General features: G+C 38.4%; 1 protein-coding gene across 1 annotated transcript in view; it reads right to left on the bottom strand.

Annotated features, from left to right (window-relative positions):
- col6a3 (collagen, type VI, alpha 3) overlaps positions 1 to 19,418 on the bottom strand; it is a 44,604-nt gene that overhangs the window by 8,743 nt on the left and 16,443 nt on the right. Inside the window, exons 19-53 of the mRNA XM_053496258.1 lie at positions 18,003 to 18,605; positions 17,068 to 17,679; positions 16,217 to 16,807; positions 15,516 to 16,124; positions 15,062 to 15,396; positions 14,849 to 14,927; positions 13,128 to 13,270; positions 12,926 to 13,018; positions 12,740 to 12,793; positions 12,572 to 12,643; positions 12,354 to 12,380; positions 12,153 to 12,197; positions 12,016 to 12,069; positions 11,840 to 11,902; positions 11,271 to 11,336; positions 10,958 to 11,011; positions 8,266 to 8,301; positions 8,095 to 8,157; positions 7,596 to 7,658; positions 7,044 to 7,106; positions 6,565 to 6,627; positions 6,295 to 6,345; positions 6,129 to 6,164; positions 5,964 to 6,026; positions 5,794 to 5,856; positions 5,557 to 5,589; positions 4,736 to 4,772; positions 4,611 to 4,622; positions 4,040 to 4,524; positions 3,794 to 3,896; positions 2,950 to 3,651; positions 2,700 to 2,790; positions 2,520 to 2,578; positions 1,305 to 1,565; positions 705 to 785 (exon numbers count right to left, since the gene is read on the bottom strand). Coding sequence (XP_053352233.1) covers positions 705 to 785; positions 1,305 to 1,565; positions 2,520 to 2,578; positions 2,700 to 2,790; positions 2,950 to 3,651; positions 3,794 to 3,896; positions 4,040 to 4,524; positions 4,611 to 4,622; positions 4,736 to 4,772; positions 5,557 to 5,589; positions 5,794 to 5,856; positions 5,964 to 6,026; positions 6,129 to 6,164; positions 6,295 to 6,345; positions 6,565 to 6,627; positions 7,044 to 7,106; positions 7,596 to 7,658; positions 8,095 to 8,157; positions 8,266 to 8,301; positions 10,958 to 11,011; positions 11,271 to 11,336; positions 11,840 to 11,902; positions 12,016 to 12,069; positions 12,153 to 12,197; positions 12,354 to 12,380; positions 12,572 to 12,643; positions 12,740 to 12,793; positions 12,926 to 13,018; positions 13,128 to 13,270; positions 14,849 to 14,927; positions 15,062 to 15,396; positions 15,516 to 16,124; positions 16,217 to 16,807; positions 17,068 to 17,679; positions 18,003 to 18,605 — 5,865 coding nt within the window. The remainder of the gene's footprint in view (positions 1 to 704; positions 786 to 1,304; positions 1,566 to 2,519; positions 2,579 to 2,699; positions 2,791 to 2,949; positions 3,652 to 3,793; positions 3,897 to 4,039; positions 4,525 to 4,610; positions 4,623 to 4,735; positions 4,773 to 5,556; positions 5,590 to 5,793; positions 5,857 to 5,963; positions 6,027 to 6,128; positions 6,165 to 6,294; positions 6,346 to 6,564; positions 6,628 to 7,043; positions 7,107 to 7,595; positions 7,659 to 8,094; positions 8,158 to 8,265; positions 8,302 to 10,957; positions 11,012 to 11,270; positions 11,337 to 11,839; positions 11,903 to 12,015; positions 12,070 to 12,152; positions 12,198 to 12,353; positions 12,381 to 12,571; positions 12,644 to 12,739; positions 12,794 to 12,925; positions 13,019 to 13,127; positions 13,271 to 14,848; positions 14,928 to 15,061; positions 15,397 to 15,515; positions 16,125 to 16,216; positions 16,808 to 17,067; positions 17,680 to 18,002; positions 18,606 to 19,418) is intronic.

Below are 19,418 nucleotides of genomic sequence, written 5' to 3'. Positions count from 1 at the left end.
TTAATACAACTTAGTAACTCAGTACACTGAAAAAATATAGTCTGTGTGTGTGTGTGTGTGTGTGTGTGTGTGTGTGTGTGTGTGTGTGTGTGAGAAGGGGAGCAAGATTAACACCAGACAGAATCTAAACACACTAAAGTTTTAAAAATATGAATTTATATTTTTTAGCTGCGTTTCTTGATAGTGTAAACAAAAGTTAAGTATAAATTTTTACAGGGAGAATCTGAGTGATTTGAGAAACACCTGTTAATAAAGTCAATGTTAACACTGAGTTTTTTTCTATTATGCAAACATAAAAACAGCATTATCTAATTTAACATTTAAATTTGGAAATCAGAAAAAAAAAAAAAAACTGATATCCAATTCAAATTATTTACTTTTTAAAAATAGGAGAAACAATATTATTTTTGCTTTGGCAGTTATCCATTTGTAATAACAATAACAATAAACACAGCAGCTTTAATGTACAATGATTACATTAACATTCTGAATAATGTTTGTCCTGGAGAACCTTGTACTGTATGTAGTTTATACAAAAAGACTTATTTATTGTCAGTACATATGGCAATATAAAAGAGTTGCAGCTTGTAGATAACTGAAGAACTGTACATTCTTACATGGACTGATTTAATGCAGCTTGTTGAGCCAAAACATAAAGAGTGCATGCAGCGTTTAAGAAAAACCATGAAGCTGAATGGACTCACCAGTCTCTGGTTTACTCAGTGGTACGGTTGCTACGATCCCACTCGCGTTACCTGTGGCAACACTCGCAGGAACCTCTGCTTCTGTTGGAGGAGAAAATGATTTGCTTGATGTCACTTTTACAGGAGATGGCTAAGCATGAGTTGATTTACTGTAAATGGAAAGGTTTTGGCACCCTAGGCCAAAAATATATAAATGTTGATTTCCTAATCTCATCGCATATCTCATAGCTAGCCACCAAAGAGACATATAATAGTTTGTCGTAGAGGTTGTGTTGACTTTTCTCACTTTACTGTATGTAATATGTCTCAATAAATTACGTAACTCGGTGAGATGTGGCCAAACTTTTCCAAATAAACAGTGTGCGTGTGCGTGTGTCTCTCTGAGAGAGAAAGCGAGAGCGCGAGAGAGAAGTATAAATAATCAACTTCTATGATTAATTAAATAATAAATAAACTAAACTGCTGTTCCTAGGTTACAAAATATTAGTTTTTCCCAACAAAATATAGTAAATTCATTAAACTTAAATGATCCTTAACAGCTGACCCAAAAGTCACAGTAGTGAAAATAGGAGTGGACTTTATAGAAGCTCATAAGCTTACTTGTGGTGATTAGGCCTTTATAGTTGTGGGTAACCTTGTCTTTGAAACTGCGTCCAATGACCACAACATGATAGGTTTGACTGGGTTCCAAGTCTTGGAGTGTAAGATGGGGGCCGGTCACGTTCCTCTGCAGTATTATGCGATGATCCTTTAGGTGGGTGACAGTAACCTCACGAATCGCTTTTGAATCATCATTGACCCACACCAACGTGAAACTTTTGGAGGTAACGTTGACAAGGTGTGGGTCCTCGGCATTTAATTCTGGAAACACACACATGCACAGACATGATTATATACACATAATTCAATAGTTTATCTTTTCCTTATTTTAGGCCTGGTAAGTAGTGATATACAGCAATCAGCGAGAACACTGAAACCACCACCTCCTAATATTGCGTGAGTGTCTTTGCATTGCCAAAACAGCACTGACACACTTGTTTAGTCCACATGGACTTGACAGGAGCTCTGAAGGTGTGCTGTGGTATCTGGCACCAAGTCATCTGTGGAAGATCATTTAAATTGCTCCTATAAGCTGCATGGTGGGGCTTCCATGGATCGGACTTCTTTGTCCAGAACTTCTTGCAGATGCTTTGTCAGATTGAGATCTGGAGAATTTAGAGACAACACCTCAACGTCCTGTTCCTTAAACCTTTCTTGAACCATTTTTGCAGTGTGCCAGGGCACATTTTTCTGCTGAAAGAGACCACTTCCATCAGGGAACGCCGTCCCCATGAAGCCCCCAACACACACTCGGCTGTCCACATGGTGACATAAAAGAAAATGACCCCAGACTAGGACACTTACTTCCATTGCTTCATGGTCCAGTTCTTTTACTTACATAAACTTTTGGTGGTGGAAACGGGTGAGAATGGTCACCCTGACCGCAATACCCTTGTCTATGTGAAGACTCTGCAAAACCTACTATTTTGGACACATTCTGACCAAGTCGTCCAGCCATCTGAATCTAAAGTTGCCCCGGCTCTATTTTGCCATTTTTTCTGCTTCCAACACAGCACCTTCAAAAACTGAGATTTGCTGCCCACACTGTGTCAGGTGCCATCGTAATATAATAACCAATGCTATACCCCTCCTTTAATGTCAGTAATCAGTGTATAGGCCGTATAAAGCTGTTCTAGACCTAGTTGAGATTTAATTTTGCATAATCATTATTACACGCACATCAGTAGCTAAACATTTAGGTAGAAATGCCCAAACCTTTATGTTTATGTTCCTCATCTTCCTTCTGTTTCTGCTCGTGGTGTTTATTGTTGTTCCTAGAAAAAAATGTAATAATATAATAATAATTCTGCTATACAAAGAAATAATTCGTTATTAATTCTGAATATTATGGTTATGAGTTAACATTTGATTAAGGTATAATGTCTGAAGGCTCACTTGTAAGTGTTTTGGGACCTGCTTGGTTGGTCACTTTGGTACTCTTGGCAGTTCTTTGAGACTTCAGCAGACATGTAGAAGGCATCCTTTACTGCATTGTGCATTGCATGTATAAAGAAGAAAATGTAACATATGATTGAAAAAACAAAACAGACAAAAGCATATGTCTCCTGAAGGAGAGAAAATATGACCATGGATTACTTCATATTCATTTACATTAAATATCATTTTACTATAGATCTATACTTACAGCTAAGGTACTTGGGCAGTAGTTGCGCAAACCTCTGAAGGTGGTCATCATAGAAGCCTAGAGGTCCATCTACACGCTTGTAGAAAACATCTGAGGGTTCGCTAGCCATCTGGGCCAGGATATGAGCATCTCCAGCACTCAGCTGCTTACCCACTGCTAAGACCACAATGAAATAACCTTTGCATTTGACATCAATGGCAGCCTTCAGCAGCTTCTCTTTATTTTCTTGCACCGACCCAGTCACAAGCAGAACAAGCACCTTCAGCTGGCGTGGATGCGGTGCTTTCTCAAACACACGCTCCACTGTACTCTCCAGAGCTTCTGCCAGAGCACGGCCCCCTTCAAGTTGCTGCACTTTGTTCAGTAGGAAGCTCTGGATATCATGAACTGACTTGTGGTCTGTCAGGCTGAAAGCCGTGCTTATAGGAATGTTGCTATCATTGTGCAAATACTCATACGGGCAATGCTGGACCAAGGCGACTCTACCGTGATGGCTGCTTGTAGCTGGTTCTGTTGCGATCTCCAGGTGACTCACCATTTCAGCAATGTACCGTTTCATTTCTGTAAAGATATTTGGCCAAGTGCTTTCAGAGCTATCAATAAGGAAAGCCATGTCAACATCTAAGTCTGTGGTCGGGGCCCTTTTTCCCCTAGAGGCCCCTGGAAGCCTAATATCACACACCGGATTAGGGTTGCAGGTGTCTGCAGGAAAAAGAAGGAAAAGAAAACTTGAGTTGCAGTCTTTTCCACCTTGCTCCTTTTTTATTTGAGAAACTGTGAATAAATCATATATATTGGGTGGATGTTTTAAGGTTAAACTGCACTGCATATGTCATGGATTTACCGAAGCAGATTTGGCAGTCAAGTATCTCCTTGATTTTTGCTTCGTAATTTGCTGTTCCTGGAGTTGGCAGCTCCTTAAAATAGGCTAATACAGTGTTATTTACCTAAAAAAAGAGACACACATGAGGGAGTAAAAGGAATGCTAGAACAGTTTGAAAATACTCCAGAAGATAGTTTGATATCTTTTCTGGATGTGCACTGGAATTTAACAGAGATTTAACTGAATTCATGGTCCTACTGCCCTCACCTGCAGGTCTTTTCTTGGTGGACGAGGCATGAGGAAGAAAGTGGTGATTCCAGCGTCAAAGAGTCGCAAAGCAGCATTGTTTAGCTCTTTGTTGAATTCCACAGCTTCATTCACAAGGAACACAGCCAGCTTGCGCATCAAGAAGCCACTTCGCACCCTCTTAAAGGTGTTTTGGGCCACAAAGTTTATGGCTGCTTCTAAGTTGCGTTTCTTGCTTGTCCTGAGAGCCTGTAAGCCTTGCACCCGTTCCATCAGTGCACTTTTTCTCAACGAATCAGAGAAGCGGACATCAGTGGTTACCTCACTGTTGTAGAGAGTTAGTGCCACTCGAGCTCCTCGTGGACAGTTGCTCTCAGTGATGGTAATGTCATTCACCAGACGCAGGACAACGTCCTTCATGCCGTCAAAATTATCTTTTGTCACACCAGACGATGCATCCATGGCAAAAGCCAGCTCAGTGGGATACAAAGGACATTCGTGAGCTCCTGAAGAATAGACAGCCACAGTGTTTCAGCATCTTCAAGATACAAAATTACTCTATTGCACTTAAATAAAAGGAGGGTTCACTTACCATAACAGCATGCTATAAGACAAAAAAAAAAAAAGATTAATAAATACATAATATATAGTTAATTTTTTATTTCAACAACACCCACTAAATGTGATATGAATGTGATACCGTAAACCAATACATACGACAGTTATCTCTAATTTTCTTGACCAAGTCACAAGTCTGGAAAACAGGAAGGGGTACATTAGCAGAACATTCCAATTTTTTACCCAACATTGAAACACACACACACACACACACACACACACACACACACACACACACACACACACACACACACACACACATTTACTAGCTACTTCATTAAGTACACCTGTTTAACTTAAAATATCTAATCAGCCAATCACATGGCAGTAAATTTGTGCATTTAGGCATGACCAAGATGATTTGGTGTTCAAACCATGCATCAGAATGGGGAAGAATGGTGATTTTAGTGACTTTGAGTATGACATGGATATTGGTACCAGATGGGATGGTCTGAGTCTTTTCACACAACCATCTCAAGGGTTTACAGAGAATGGTGAAAAAAAGACAAAATATCGGGTGAGGGCAGTTCTCTGGATGAAAATGTCTTTTTTAATGGCAGAAGACAGAGGAGAATGGCCAGACAGGTCCAAACTGATCGAACGGCAACAGTATGCTGAAAAGCATCTCTAAAGACGCGTCAAAATTGAAGCAGATGAAAATCTACAGCAGCAGAAAACCACACTGATTTCTACCGACATTTCGATGGTCTCGTCAGAATTTGGCATAAACAACATGAAAGCATGGATCCATCTTAATATATAAAACTTAAATAAAATATGGACCAAACTCTCTAAGGAATTGTGCTAGCTATAAAAAACTAAAGCAGTTCTAAAGGCAATAAGGGTCCAACCCAGTACTAGCAAGGTGAACATAATGATGTAACCAGTGAGTATATATTACAATATGAATCTGTCCTTACTGATCTGCTCAATCCTCTTGGTCCTTTTGGCCCCTGCATGAACAAAAAGATTAGAAGTATTATTGTGTTTTTTCATTGATCAGAAAAATTATTCTGTGTTTTTCATAGCATAGTGAATTTGTTATTTTTCCTCCTACACAGTGGAACATAAACATGAACTGTGAATTTAAAAACATTTAAATTAGGATGTATGAACAGCTTCGCCTATTGATGATAACATCCATAGATATTACATACATAAGGACCGGGATGTCCGTCATCCCCCTTCTGCCCAGGGTCACCAACACCGCCTGCAACACCCTAGCAAACGAATTGCACAATCACAATCAGTTACACATAGCATGAATATATAATATTCTTATATGTACTGTGTATATTATTATATAATCGTATAGCATCAAGCTCACTCTTTGGCCACTGTTTCCTTTGGGTCCAGGTCCCCCACCGGTTCCAGAATCACCAGCTGCCCCCTGTGCATAAAAAAATAAATAAGAGAAAACAACAAAACACCAGATTATAATCACTGCCAATCTTTGTAACAAAATAAAAGCACCTTTACAGCTCGATCGTACCTTTAGACCTGGGTATCCAGGGAAACCTTCATCTCCCTGCAACAGACGTTTCACATTTATCATGAAAAATTCCATGCATTACATATCACGTACATAGAGTATGATATAATTATACACAGGTATACAAACACTTAAAACGTGTTACGTGTTTAGGAACTGAACTGACCTTCCTTCCTTTAGGACCAGGTAGTCCAAAGCCATCCCGCCCATCGTCTCCCTGTTTAGGAGACATTTAGCTAAAGGTTACAGGCAAAGCTCTCACAATTACAATACAATTACTGTGTACCAATTCGTCTACATAAATCCTGTTGTGTAAATGTTTTCAACAATCTCTAACTAAATTAAATAAAAATTAATTCTATAGTTTTATCATTTTGAATCATTGTTTGGTTTAAACATGGTTTGAGTTTTACACAGAAACCTGAAGCAGACTTACAGGCTCTCCTCTGGGTCCTGGTGGTCCTATAGCACCCTTAGGTCCTGGGTCTCCAGGTTCACCCTATAAATGCAGTAGAGAGCCCGGTTACACAAACAAGTAGACAGTGAAGGCATTGGCATGATGAACAAGAGTTTCAGCCAGGCCTTTGTTTTGCTATAAATCTCTACTGAATGAGCTGATGTAGTATTTTATTAGCTCTTACATAGAGAGCAGTTGTATGTTCACTCTCTTACTGCTTATTCTGTACGGGGTCGGAGGGTGGAGCCTATTTCTAGGGACCCTAGGGACCCTAAACAGTGTGCCAGTACATCACAGGGCACACGCGCAAACAAACTCCCACACTATGGGGAATTTGGAAACACTTCAACAATCAAACCCTTGACCCTGGCGGTGCGAGGCTACGGTACTAACCACCACACCATCACCACACCACACGGACATCACTACATTTCACATTTTCTTTTTACAAGACATACCTTCCGACCAACCACACCACGTCGTCCCTTTTCCCCGGCTGGTCCTGGGGCTCCTCCTGCGCCCTAAAAACATGTAAATTAATTATTTAATTGTGAGAAATAAAAAAACACACAAATATAAAAATACAGTAAATTAAAAAAATTATAAACATACCCAAATTAAAATGGCAGGATTTTGTAAAGTAAAAATAAATAAAAATAAATTGTCAGATCATTTTTCTATTTTTAATGTGATTTTCATTACATTATTATGCTTGTGCAAGTTAAGTAAAACAAGCTATTTATGTATTATTATGACTAATAAAATCATTTTCAGGACTGCTGGTCTTTTTGGATACCGAGTGTGTTATGTTTTTATCCTGATGTCAAGCAAATTTGATTTGATTTGTCATGATTTGTTTGTTTGAAATATAAGTGTGTGAATAAAAGTCGATAATAAATAAATGAAATAAATGAAGCTAGAACGTAGTCCATGAAGGCAATGAGTAAAGATTGGACAAAAAAAAAGCAAACATAGATTTGACATTTGCAATACGTGTGTCTAGTACTTACTCTTGGTCCTGGATTGCCATCCTCTCCCCTGGACCCTGGTGTTCCAACTGGTCCGCTGGGACCCTGCCATAAATAACCACCACACACACACACACACACACACACACACACACACACACACACACACACACACACACACACACAGGTCATTACTGTGAGACGTCATATTTGAGACATCATGTAAGTTACACCCATCGCATGCGTCTTGCCGCTGGAAAAGAGAAATCATTCATTCTGATGGTACCTTCTTGTCCTCGCAGTGGAAAGTGTTAAGGTCATTGCATCTGTTCTCTCGATACCGCTCACACATATAGGAATAAACTATGACCTCCTTAGAAAATATAACTTTTGAAAACCAGCATTGATTACAAAACATTCCTGCAAAAATAGCCTTCTTTACAACTAATCAGATTAAACACACAAGGAAACTCATGTAGGCATCGCAGAGACGGAAACACTCCAACCCTAACATCAGCTGACGTAGCAAACAGAAACTCACTCTTGATCCTCCTATTCCAGGCTCTCCAGCAAGACCATCCGCTCCAGGCTTTCCAACAGGACCCTGAAACATGAAAAAGAATAATTAGGAATCGTAAAACCTTTAATGTCTGTTATTTATTTTTATATTTAACAAATAAAAGGAACAAAACATGTGCGTCAATTTACTCACAGCTTGCCCAGGTGGACCCCTTCTACCGTCAGAACCCTGAAACAGGTATTAATAGTCATTTAATAAATCATTAAAAAAAAATTGTTAAATCATTTAATGATTCCTTTACATTTTAATGCCCAAAACAATAAAACACGGATAACATAGAAACAAATAAGAAACATAGAAATAAAGAAGAACAATCATAAACAAGGGCCGTACTCTGAATTTCTTAGTGAATTTGCAGATTTCCTCTTAAACCTGGTCGTTTCTGTAAACAAAGTGTTAATTCCTGAAGATTTTAATATTCATTTTGAGAACCCAGAAGACCCTCTGAGAGCAGCATTTATGTCCATACTGGACTCGATAGGAGTAAATCAGTGTGTAGTAGGACCCACTCATAAACCAGGTCACACTTTAGATTTAATAATATTATTTGGATTAAGTATAAGAAATTTATTCACAATACCACTATCTGAAGTTATCTCAGATCACTATCTTGTCTCAATTCAAGTGTGTCACAGTAATAATGTACACACAGCGCCGCGCTACCGTATAAAACGTACATTCACATCAACTACCAAACAGAGTTTTATCAGTAATCTCCCAGAGTTCCCAACTACGATTAGATCACCGTCTGACCCCACAGAACTCGATCAGGCGACTGAATATTTAGAGTCGACATTTCGCTATACCCTAGATAATGTAGCTCCAGTTAAGAGAAAAATTATTAGAGATAAAAAACTTGCTCCCTGGTATAACGATCACACGCGCACTTTAAAACAGACCGCTCGGAAATTAGAACGTAAATGGCGTCAAACTAAATTACTAGTATTTCAAAAAGCATGGAAGGAGAGCATCCTGAACTATAGAAAAGCTCTTAGTGTAGCAAGATCAACATATCTCTCCACTCTTATAGAAAATAACAAAAATAATCCTAGATTCTTATTTAATGCTGTAGCCAAATTAACCAGAAATAAGACCACTGCAGAAATCTCCACAACAACATCATGCAATAGTGAGGACTTCATGAACTTTTTAAATAATAAAATTGTAAATATTAGGCATAAAATTGAGGTTTTGAAACCGAACAATGTAATTGATGCAGATGTTAATCTAGCCATGTCAGACCAGAACCTAGAATACTTTACTCCCCTTGAAGAGAATGAACTAATTTCACTCATCTCTTCTTCAAATTCATCAACCTGTATATTAGATCCTGTACCGACACATTTCCTCAAGCAGATAACAGTACCAGCAATAACAGAACCCCTGTTGAGAATAATTTGTAAAAAATCTACATGTCTGTGTTTCCTTATGGCTCCTCCCTTTTAGTTATGATGTCATAGTTAGTCCTGCCGGAGTCTCTGCTTGCACTAAATATACATTCACATTATACACTGTGTGACTGTGACCGTACTGTTACTGTATCTCTCCCTCTCTTCTCCTCTCTCTCTCCCTCTCCCTGTCTCTCTGTCGAGCTGTACATGTCTCTCCTGAGCTGCCAGTGATCCAGACCCCCTCTGCCCCCTGGACCTGTCTGACTCGTTCTGGTGTCCCGCTTCTGGTTGGAGATCTCATTACATGGATGTCCCGTGTGGTGACTGGGGACGGTTCCACTTTACCATGAAGACGGTCCTGTCCTCGACTGATACAGACAGCTGTCTCTCTGAGGACTCGTGACTTCAGTCGCTCGATAGTTCAGGACTGGAGTTTCCTACAGTCTACCTGAGCCTCCAATAACGAACTGGACTCCATATGAACTTCTCCACATCTTCTGTTCTACTGAACTCCAGCCTCCTAACACACACTATGAGTGCAGATCAATCCCTGCTATCTGTTATCACCCAGATGAGGATGGGTTCCCTGTTGAGTCTGGTTCCTCTCAAGGTTTCTTTCTATTACCATCTCAGGGAGTTTTTCCTTGCCACTGTCGCCATCGTCCTCGGCTTGCTCATCAGGGACAATCATATCATTTTTATTTATACACATGCACATTTCATACAAACTTAAATAATTCTTTTGATTGTGTAAAGTTGCTTTGTAACAATGTAAATTGTTAAAAGCGCTATACAAATAAAATTGCACTAAATTTAATTGATTTTTACTGTTGATTTTTTTTTTTACCATGCAACTTTACCAAGTGCTCAATTAAGCTCTGTTCATAATTTTTTTAACCACATTTTTTCCAAGTTGGCAGTTCAGCTCTATGCTTCCAGGTTTTGATAATGGGACTTTAAATCTCCTTATTTGTGTTCTTAGCTTGATGCAGCCCAATAATTCGATCCCTCTCAAATGGTGTCTATTATTATTATTATTATTATTATTATTATTATTGTTTTTGTCAGGCAGTGTATATGTGTCTCATCCTGCGCTCTGTCTGCATGTGTGTGTTTGCATTTTTAAAATTTGATTAAACATATAAATATTTATTTTAAATATTTTACTGAATCTATTTGTTTAAGTTGCATCCACTGTTTGTGAAATGAGAAATAAAAGTCTACAAAAAAGCTAAATAATAGAAAGATCAGAACTAGAGTAAGAAAGACGGGAAGGGAAGAGAGAGCAAAAGAGTTTTTAGGAGAGTTTAAGTAGAACAAAATAGTTAATAACTAGAACAAGCAAGTTTTATAGCACTTCATTTTGATTAATGGCTGATAGATTTTGGTCCCTGGCCCTGAGAGCAGAAAGTTAATACAGTCTAAAAGCTTACCCGTCTCCCTGCTTCTCCTGGACCTCCCTTCTTGCCGTCTTCTCCAGGTTGACCCTATGATAAATAAAATCATCAAATTACAAATTGTAAAGACTGTTTACATTAAATCTGTATGTGTATGTTTATCTGTAAGTGAGAAAGATTGAACAAGATGTGATATAAGGTGTCAGATGAAATATACACTCTCAAAAAGGTTGGGTCCTGAGGTCTTTATTCCAGATATTACTGTATTTGTATCATATAATATGATATTATTGTTAGAAACTGCCTAATGCAGGTGTGTACAGATAAACAAGTTTTAGGTAAATGTTACCGGTGGCCCAGCATCGCCTGGATCTCCTTTCGGTCCTCTTTGGGTATTATCCTTTCCTGAAACGCCCTGTTTAATACAGACATCAATTGATTTTTATTCATTTATTTCTTATTTATTTATTAAAGTACTTACTCTACTTACAGTGTATTAGTATTGGCATCATGAATTACCTCAATCCCATATCAAATTCAATGGAACAATGTAATAATAGGTAAAAATTAAATCAATACATTTGATGTATGTATCTTCCTGAATGGCTTGTTAACCTCAAGAATTTAAAGTCAGTATTACAGTAATTACACCACATTAGCATATCAGTTGCATATTGGAGCACATGAACTGTCTAATATATTTAAGGTATATCATGGTTTAAAATGTAAAACAAACAAAACAAACAGCAGCAGGAATCTAAGTTTGTACGATCAAATGTACTGAAATTGACTTCAAAATAATTTTAAAGCTGCTGAGACCCAACTCACCAAGTACCAGTACTAGTGTGTACTCAGTAATGAAGCTGGAAGTTTTCTTAGGTCTTCAGTAGACCAATAAACTGGAAGAAAATTACTTACTGGATCTCCTCGAATTCCAGTCTGGCCCCCATCTCCTTTCTGGCCTTTCGCACCTTTAGGACCCTAAATACACAAAGGTTGTGAAAAAGATGTTGAATTAGATTTTCTACTTAAAGTGACAGATTAATCAATCATTATAACAAAACAAATTTAATAGATAAATAAAACAAGTATACCCTTTGCCCATAGTTGCCTCTGTCACCTGGTGGTCCAACAACTCCAGCTTTGCCCTAAACGTGTGTACATTTAAATCAATAAAAGCAAACATCGCAAAAGACAACCTGGGAAACATTCAGATAACAACCAAACATACCTCTTCTCCGTTGATGCCATCCAAACCAATCTCTCCAACTTCCCCCTGGTGTAATTAAAAATGAAAACACAGTTCCAAGTAAATAGTATTTTAAACACAGCATTTAAATACACACATACGTCATAATAATCTTTAATTGTCATAATAATCTTCAATCGTTAACATCTTTGTCTCATTTTTCAATCATTTCATGTTCCTCACCTTTTCACCATTGTATCCATGTGCACCCTGAAAGACAACAAAAAACATGCTAAATATGCTGAGTGATGTCATACACAAACATACATACAGTAGTGTGCTTCACTTTGTGTTGCATATAATGTCTTTAATACAATATTTTCCTGAAAAAGCATATTAATTGAATATTTGATGCAATACCAACTTAAAAACAAAACAAAACAAACAGCAAAAAAACATACCTTTTGACCTCTTGGTCCTGGACATCCTTGAAAACCTTGAGTTCCATTAATACCTGGAGGACCTCTTTCTCCCTAGAAGGTGTTTTAGAGAAATATACTTTTAAATAACTAAGCTAGCATATACATAAAATCTGAAAAATCGGTAAGTGCAACATTAATGCTACACACCGGTCCACCTTCATCACCAGGATGTCCAGGGTAGCCTTGGTTTCCAGGTGATCCCTTATAACACAAAACCCACAGACAACTGTTATGAATATACAGTATATGTTAACATGTAAGTCAGGATAAACAATTTTAAATATGCTTCATAGACAACTCAGGCTAATCATTCAAACAGAATAAAGACTGGACCTTTAATCCTGGAGGACCAAAACCTCCTCTGTAGCCTCTCTGGCCTGTGCACTTGCATGGGACTGAGCAACACTCCATTTCAGCAATATTATCCTACACAAAACAGGACATGTAAATTAAATTTTAGATGTAAATATTTTCATTAAGTAATTTTGCCATATTTTACTTCAGTTTAAAGACAAAATCTGCAATTTAGACATACTAATTCCTCTAGCAGTTCATAGTCCAAGTCCATTAGATTCATACGCAAAGGTTTGGACCTAAAGCCCCGTCCAAATTCCAGTAACACTGCATTCTCAAAGTCTTTTACCCCCTCGAGACCAACCAAGATAAAAGCATTGACTCCTAGAAAACATACATACAAAAATACAAAATAATCAGCTGATGAAGGAAGCTTTGTGCAACTTTACCAACCTATTATTTATATCATTACTGCTATGGATAGTAACAGTAGTGAATAACTAACTTTAGAACACTATTTAAATTCCAGCAGATTTATTGAAAATGACTAGCTTGGTCTGATGTGTTTCAACACTTTACACTAGATGTTGTGCCCATGTTGTTTTAGTCTTTTAGCGGCTGTTTTACGCCGAATGCGATTCCTGATGCAACCCTCCCTTCTGCAGGCCCAGGTTAGATTTCCACCCAATGTCCAAACCCTAGCCACTGGATGCAGTGCCAGTCCAAAGCCCAGATAAAATGGGAGGGTTGCGACATACATTTGTATGTATGTAGGCTTGCAGGCAAGAAACCTACCACTGAGCCACCAATGCCTGTTGATCCATGTGATATTACATTTTGCCAGATCAGCAACTCTCTCCATCCAAACCGAAGAAAACCCAAACAATCCTGGACTCTTATTTAATACAGTGTCCAGTAAGTTAAACACCAGTGAGACCAGCAACCAAATCACAAAACCCAACAAAAATTTGTTGCAGTGACTAAGATATAATTTTATAACAAACTTAAAAACTTTAATTTTAATGTATTTTGATCCCTATTTACAGATCCCTCTGAATATATTGAACCCAAGCTAGCATTTATGCACTAGTACAGGCCTCTATACAGGTTGTACAGTATTTACAAAACTAAGCTAAATTTATCCACTGGCTTGTGGGTAAAATTCGCATTCAGTATAAAAGGTTACTCATAGGGACTGAGAATTGTGCCACTGTAACTTAGTAAACATTTAGACCATTATGGTGCATTATTCCTGCTTTAATCAATAGAGGTTTAAATGATTTTTTTTAGTAACCTGAACAGTAAAAACTACAACTAGCATTTAGGAACCGAGTCTGTAATGAAAACATATTTGTTTAGGAATTAATCTGGTTAAATTTCTGTTATGCTGAATCACTAAACCAACTTTCTGTCATGCTATATTTGTATGCCTGTTTCTTGTGGCCATTAGTTCGACTGATTCCTGATGCTCTTCCGTTTGGAACATCTGCATTTGTGACTTGTGTACTCTCTGCTGCTTTGGATGATCCATGATGGATTGTTTAAAGATTGTCTCTTTCCTAAGACAGTCTATGCCTAAGACTTACTCTTACAGATCTATAAATTCGAATAATGACTACTGTAATTATAAAGAATGTCCTGTGCTAATACTAGTACTCTTATTTACAATATTGCTCATATTGGTGAACATCCTTTCATCACTATCTTAGTATTGTTTTTTATTTCTCCTTCTACAGCTGGATATTTTAATGCTTTATAATCCCCAAATCTGGTAAGCAGAGCAACCAGCCAGCAACCTATAGAAATGAGACCATGTGCTATTTACTGTCATATAGTTTTAGCATATTTCTTAGTTTGACAATAATTCTTTATTTATGATATTCAGGTTCATAAATGTTCCTTCTACATGTTAATCAGACAACAAACCACAATTGAGGACTGGGTAAACATAGTTATCCTTACCTGAAATTCGCATCTGCTCCACTCGCTCTTTCATTACATTATACTTGGCATTCAATCCTTCAGTGAGGTGTATTACAACCTTAGTGAATGTGTTAAGAAAGCAAATTTAGAGTAGTTATCATGAGGAAGTTTCCCAACCCTGTACTGCAGTGCACACATTGTGAGCTTACAGAAATTACATTTAAGGGCATATACAGACTACAGTATGTGTACCTTAACTCTGTCTGAAGGACGCTCCTTAAACCTTGCAGCATATACATCAATTGTCTTGTCATTCAAGAAATATGGTCCACGGTTGTGTAAGGACCTGAAGGACTCAATGAGCTTGGAATGGTTATCAGTAAACTCCACATGAACAGGCTCCTGAGCAGAGTCCAATGCCGATATAGCCACCTGTACTGATGGAACTTGACCAGAAGAACAGCTAATAGCCTGCAACTGAGTAATTCGCTGCAGAATGGCAGCCATCTTGGACTCCAATGATCTTTGAGATGTAAAGATGTTCTGACCAGCCACATCAAAGCCCACAAGGACATCCAAGTTGCAAGCTAACAATGTTGAAAACAAAATTTTTAGCATACAGTATTTAGTAGTTAGTTTATGAACGAATGTCTAAAAAAGTAAATAGAGGGGGTGGAATAGCTGATATATATATATTGCGTCTTACCCTTTGTTACATCTTTCACTCCTGTACAAAGTTTTCCCATGACATCATCTACAAGTGTGTCCAAAATCCGCTCATTCAGTTCTGAAAGCTCCTGGAAGGTACTGGCCCGGGCCACTGTGGTAGACTCACTGGCCAAGTCATTGAGCTCATTTTCAAGGTCACCCACACCAATTGCATAGACACGGACACCTGCATTTTTAAGGGCCAGTGCTGCTGATTTTCCATCATCTTGTGAACGTCCACCCGTCACCAACATTAGGATCTGAGGGACTCCCTCATCCTTCCGACTACCTTTCTCCTTCACAAAGTGTGTTTGGTGAACATGCCTAATGGCATTACCTGTGTTAATTTTAAAACCACCCTTGTACTCAGTTTTGCTGATAGCCTCCAAGATGTCATCTTTGTTATTATATGTATTTAAGTAGAAATCATCTGTGACATCAGTGGCATAGTGTGCCAAGCCAATCTGGAAGCTGTCATTCTCTGTGACAAAGAGATCAATAAGCTCTCTGATAAAGGTCATGGTCGTATCGAAATTTTCCTTCCCAAGGTTTATCGAACCGTCAACCAAGAAAACAATGTCACCAAGCTTTGGCTTTGGACCAGAAGCTAGAAAAAAAGATGAGAGAGATCAAACCAGTGAAATTTAAAATATGTCTAGTACAAAACTGTACTAGTAATTTGGAAAATGTTGTACTTACGTGTGGGAGCCACAGTGGTTGTAATCACCACAGTTCCACTGAGCCTTGCAATAAATTGGTTCTCTATATTTGGCAGTGCTGGGAAGGTTGCCACTTGGAAGACATCATCTGGTGTAGTCGCAATCTGACTAAGTTGTCTTGAATCCGCTGCCCCAGCACCAATTCCCATACACTTAACCTGGGATTTTTTGAGAATTGGTCCATAAGAAGAGACATCAGAGGTTGACCTTCCACCTGTGAGCACCACCAAATGCTGAGAGGCTGTGTCCAGTCGAGCTCCTTTAGATTCCTTTAATTCATTATCAATTACATACTGAATTGCATTGGCTAAGTTTCCACCACGACCACCCATGTGACGCAATCGCTTAATAGCTGAAATGACTGACTTCTTGTTGCTATGGGACACAAGTGAGAACTCGGTCTTGGGTCTCTCTGCATACTGTACCACAGCCACACGCACTTGGTCAGGCTGCACATTGACTTGTTGGATGATCTTTAATATAAAGTCACGGATGTGAGCAATTCCACTTGTACCAACACTATCAGAACCATCAATTAGGAAAATAATGTCCTTTTTTCCAAGATCCAAACCTAAAAAGAAGCAAACACATGAATGCAACACAAAACTTTATCAAACTTAAAATTAAAAGTTAATAGCAAAGTTGCTATTTATTTGATCTTAGCATGACAAATCTTACAGAAGAAAGTTAAATTTGCCATGCTAAGTCTCATGATTTACATGTTTTTTGGTTGCTTCTGAGGCTTGTCTGTTATACTGATATACTAATTGTGATATGTTATACTGTTATACTAAAATTAAATAATCAAATCACATTAAATACACTGAGTACCTATATCCATAGTTTGTACAGCTTCTCGGATTTCTGCTGGTGTCAGTGTGTTAACTGCTGTCAAAAGTCGTTGTTCCAATCCTGGTTTTTGTTGGAAGTTTCTAATGATGTGTGCATCTCCTGGTCTTAAGGAAATTAGTTTTAGCTCTTCAGAATCAGCATTTCCAGACCCAACAGCCATAGGAGCTACATAACTCAACTTCAGCTGGTTAGCAGGACCAGATACATCATCATTGGACTTTCCTCCAGTGACTAGGATAAGAAACTGTGGCACACCTTCTTCAATTCGACTGCCAGCTGATCTCTGGTAGATGTTCCTTGAGACCCAGTTCAGTGCTTGGCCAGTATTAAGTATTCTGCCTCCTTTAAGTCTCATTCTTCTCACTGCCTGGCGTACCTCTTCCTTGGTTGAGTGCTCATTAAGAAGGAACTCCAATTTTGGGTCTTCACTGTACTGTACTACTGAAATCCTCACCTTGTTTAATCCAACATCTAGATTCTCTGCAATGTTCAAAATCGTCTGTTGTATAGCAGGGAAGTCTCTCTGCATCATAGTTGTTCCATCAATCAGGAAGACCACATCCTTCTTCTCTCCAGTTGACACTGTTGTTACTACTTTATGTGACACAAACGACAAAGGAGAGGATTACATTTTATGTGAGTTATTTAACATATCATAGGCTAAACCATACTATTTGGCACTTCAGCTTATCAAAATAGAACCTTTACCCTGAAGCGGAATTATTTAGGGTATAACAAGTTGGATTTTACACCAAGCTGGGACCATACTTAGATACATCTATAGAATTTTGGTATAGCTACAGTATAGCTTTACTACACTGTATACTGTAGCTGAAAACTTCATAGAAACCTAAAGGTCTATATAAAAGTGGGAATAAAAGAATTTGACATAGGTACATTTTTGACAAGCTTACCTGTGGGATAAACTGGTTGCAGTGTCCTCAGTTCTTCATCAGATAATTCTGTCACAGTGGTGCTGAGTTGATCTTTGACAGTGTAAAGGCCAGGCAAATCATCTACTAAGTAAGCAAATCTAGGCGCATAGGAGACCAACTGAAGCTCTCGACTGCCAGTGTCTCTCGTCCCTATACTGAAAGATACAACTCCTGACTGTTTCAGTGAAGTTACTGATGTTTCTACATTATCTGTTGCTTTTCCTCCTGAGATTACTATCAGTAACTGTGGGACACCCTCTTGCCTCCTGCTCCCACGAGCAGAATCCAATAAATTAAGACGAATATGATCAAATGCCCTGCCCAGGTTACGCTTTCTACCTCCGCGTTGTCTGAGTGCCTGGAGGGCATTCAAGACCTCCTCTTTGGTCCTGTGGGAATTGAGATAGAAATCCACTTGTGGAGTGTCTCCATACTGCACTACACTTACTCGAATTTTGTTTTCACCTACATCTAGGGTCTCTACAACTTCACGAACAAATTGCTGGATAATGGGAAACTCTCTCCCAATACCATCAGATCCATCAACCAAAAAGATAATATCTCTTCTGGGTCCCTGAGACACTGCTGAAAAAGAAAGAAACCACAAAACCAGTGAAGTATACAGAAGAAAATATGAAACATTTTTCTTATATCTTCAAATGTAAAAGTCGAAGAATTACACACGCACACACAATCTCATGCAACAGCAAACAAAGACTGGAATTGAAACAGTTTGAAAGTTTAGAAAAAAATGTTGTTTCAATATTAATATCAAGTGAAGGATATCCATATCAATCTATATATAGCATTTCTACATTTACATATCATACTGTGTGTACAAGAGACCAAGTGGAAGGGGAGCAATGCAAAGAACATTGGAGGTGGGTTCAAACTGCTTTACTACGGCATACAGTAGGTAATGAGAGAAATAGGTCTAACTGAGGGAAGAGTATGCCAAGAGTGCAGTAGAAGTGAGGAGAGTGTCTGATAGAGTAATGAGTGTAAAACTGAAAGTGGAAGGGGAATAATAAATGTCATTCATGCATATGCTTTACTGGCTGGATATGATGTGATTTTATTGTGATTTGAAGTGATTTAAAGTGATTTGAAAGATTGTACCTTAATGGGAATATTAAAAAAGGAAACAAAGGTGATGGGTAGTTGATGAGTAGGTGTGGGATCCAGGAGAAGAAAAAAAGAAGGAAATGGCAAATATGTACGATATGTGAATACATAATTTTTAGGAAAAACGAGGAACACAGGGTGATATACAGTAAGAATGGTTGGGGGATATACTCAGGTGGACTACCTGCTGTGTAGGACATGCAATGTACTGTAAAGGAGATTGGAGACTGTGAGGTGACTGCAGGGGGATGGTATAGCTAGCCAACATTA

This window comes from Clarias gariepinus, chromosome 5 (assembly GCF_024256425.1).
Source record: "Clarias gariepinus isolate MV-2021 ecotype Netherlands chromosome 5, CGAR_prim_01v2, whole genome shotgun sequence".
Classification (NCBI taxonomy): Eukaryota; Metazoa; Chordata; class Actinopteri; order Siluriformes; family Clariidae; genus Clarias; species Clarias gariepinus.
The sequence above is the reverse complement of the archived record's forward strand: the minus strand, read 5'-3'. Positions and strand labels throughout refer to the sequence as shown.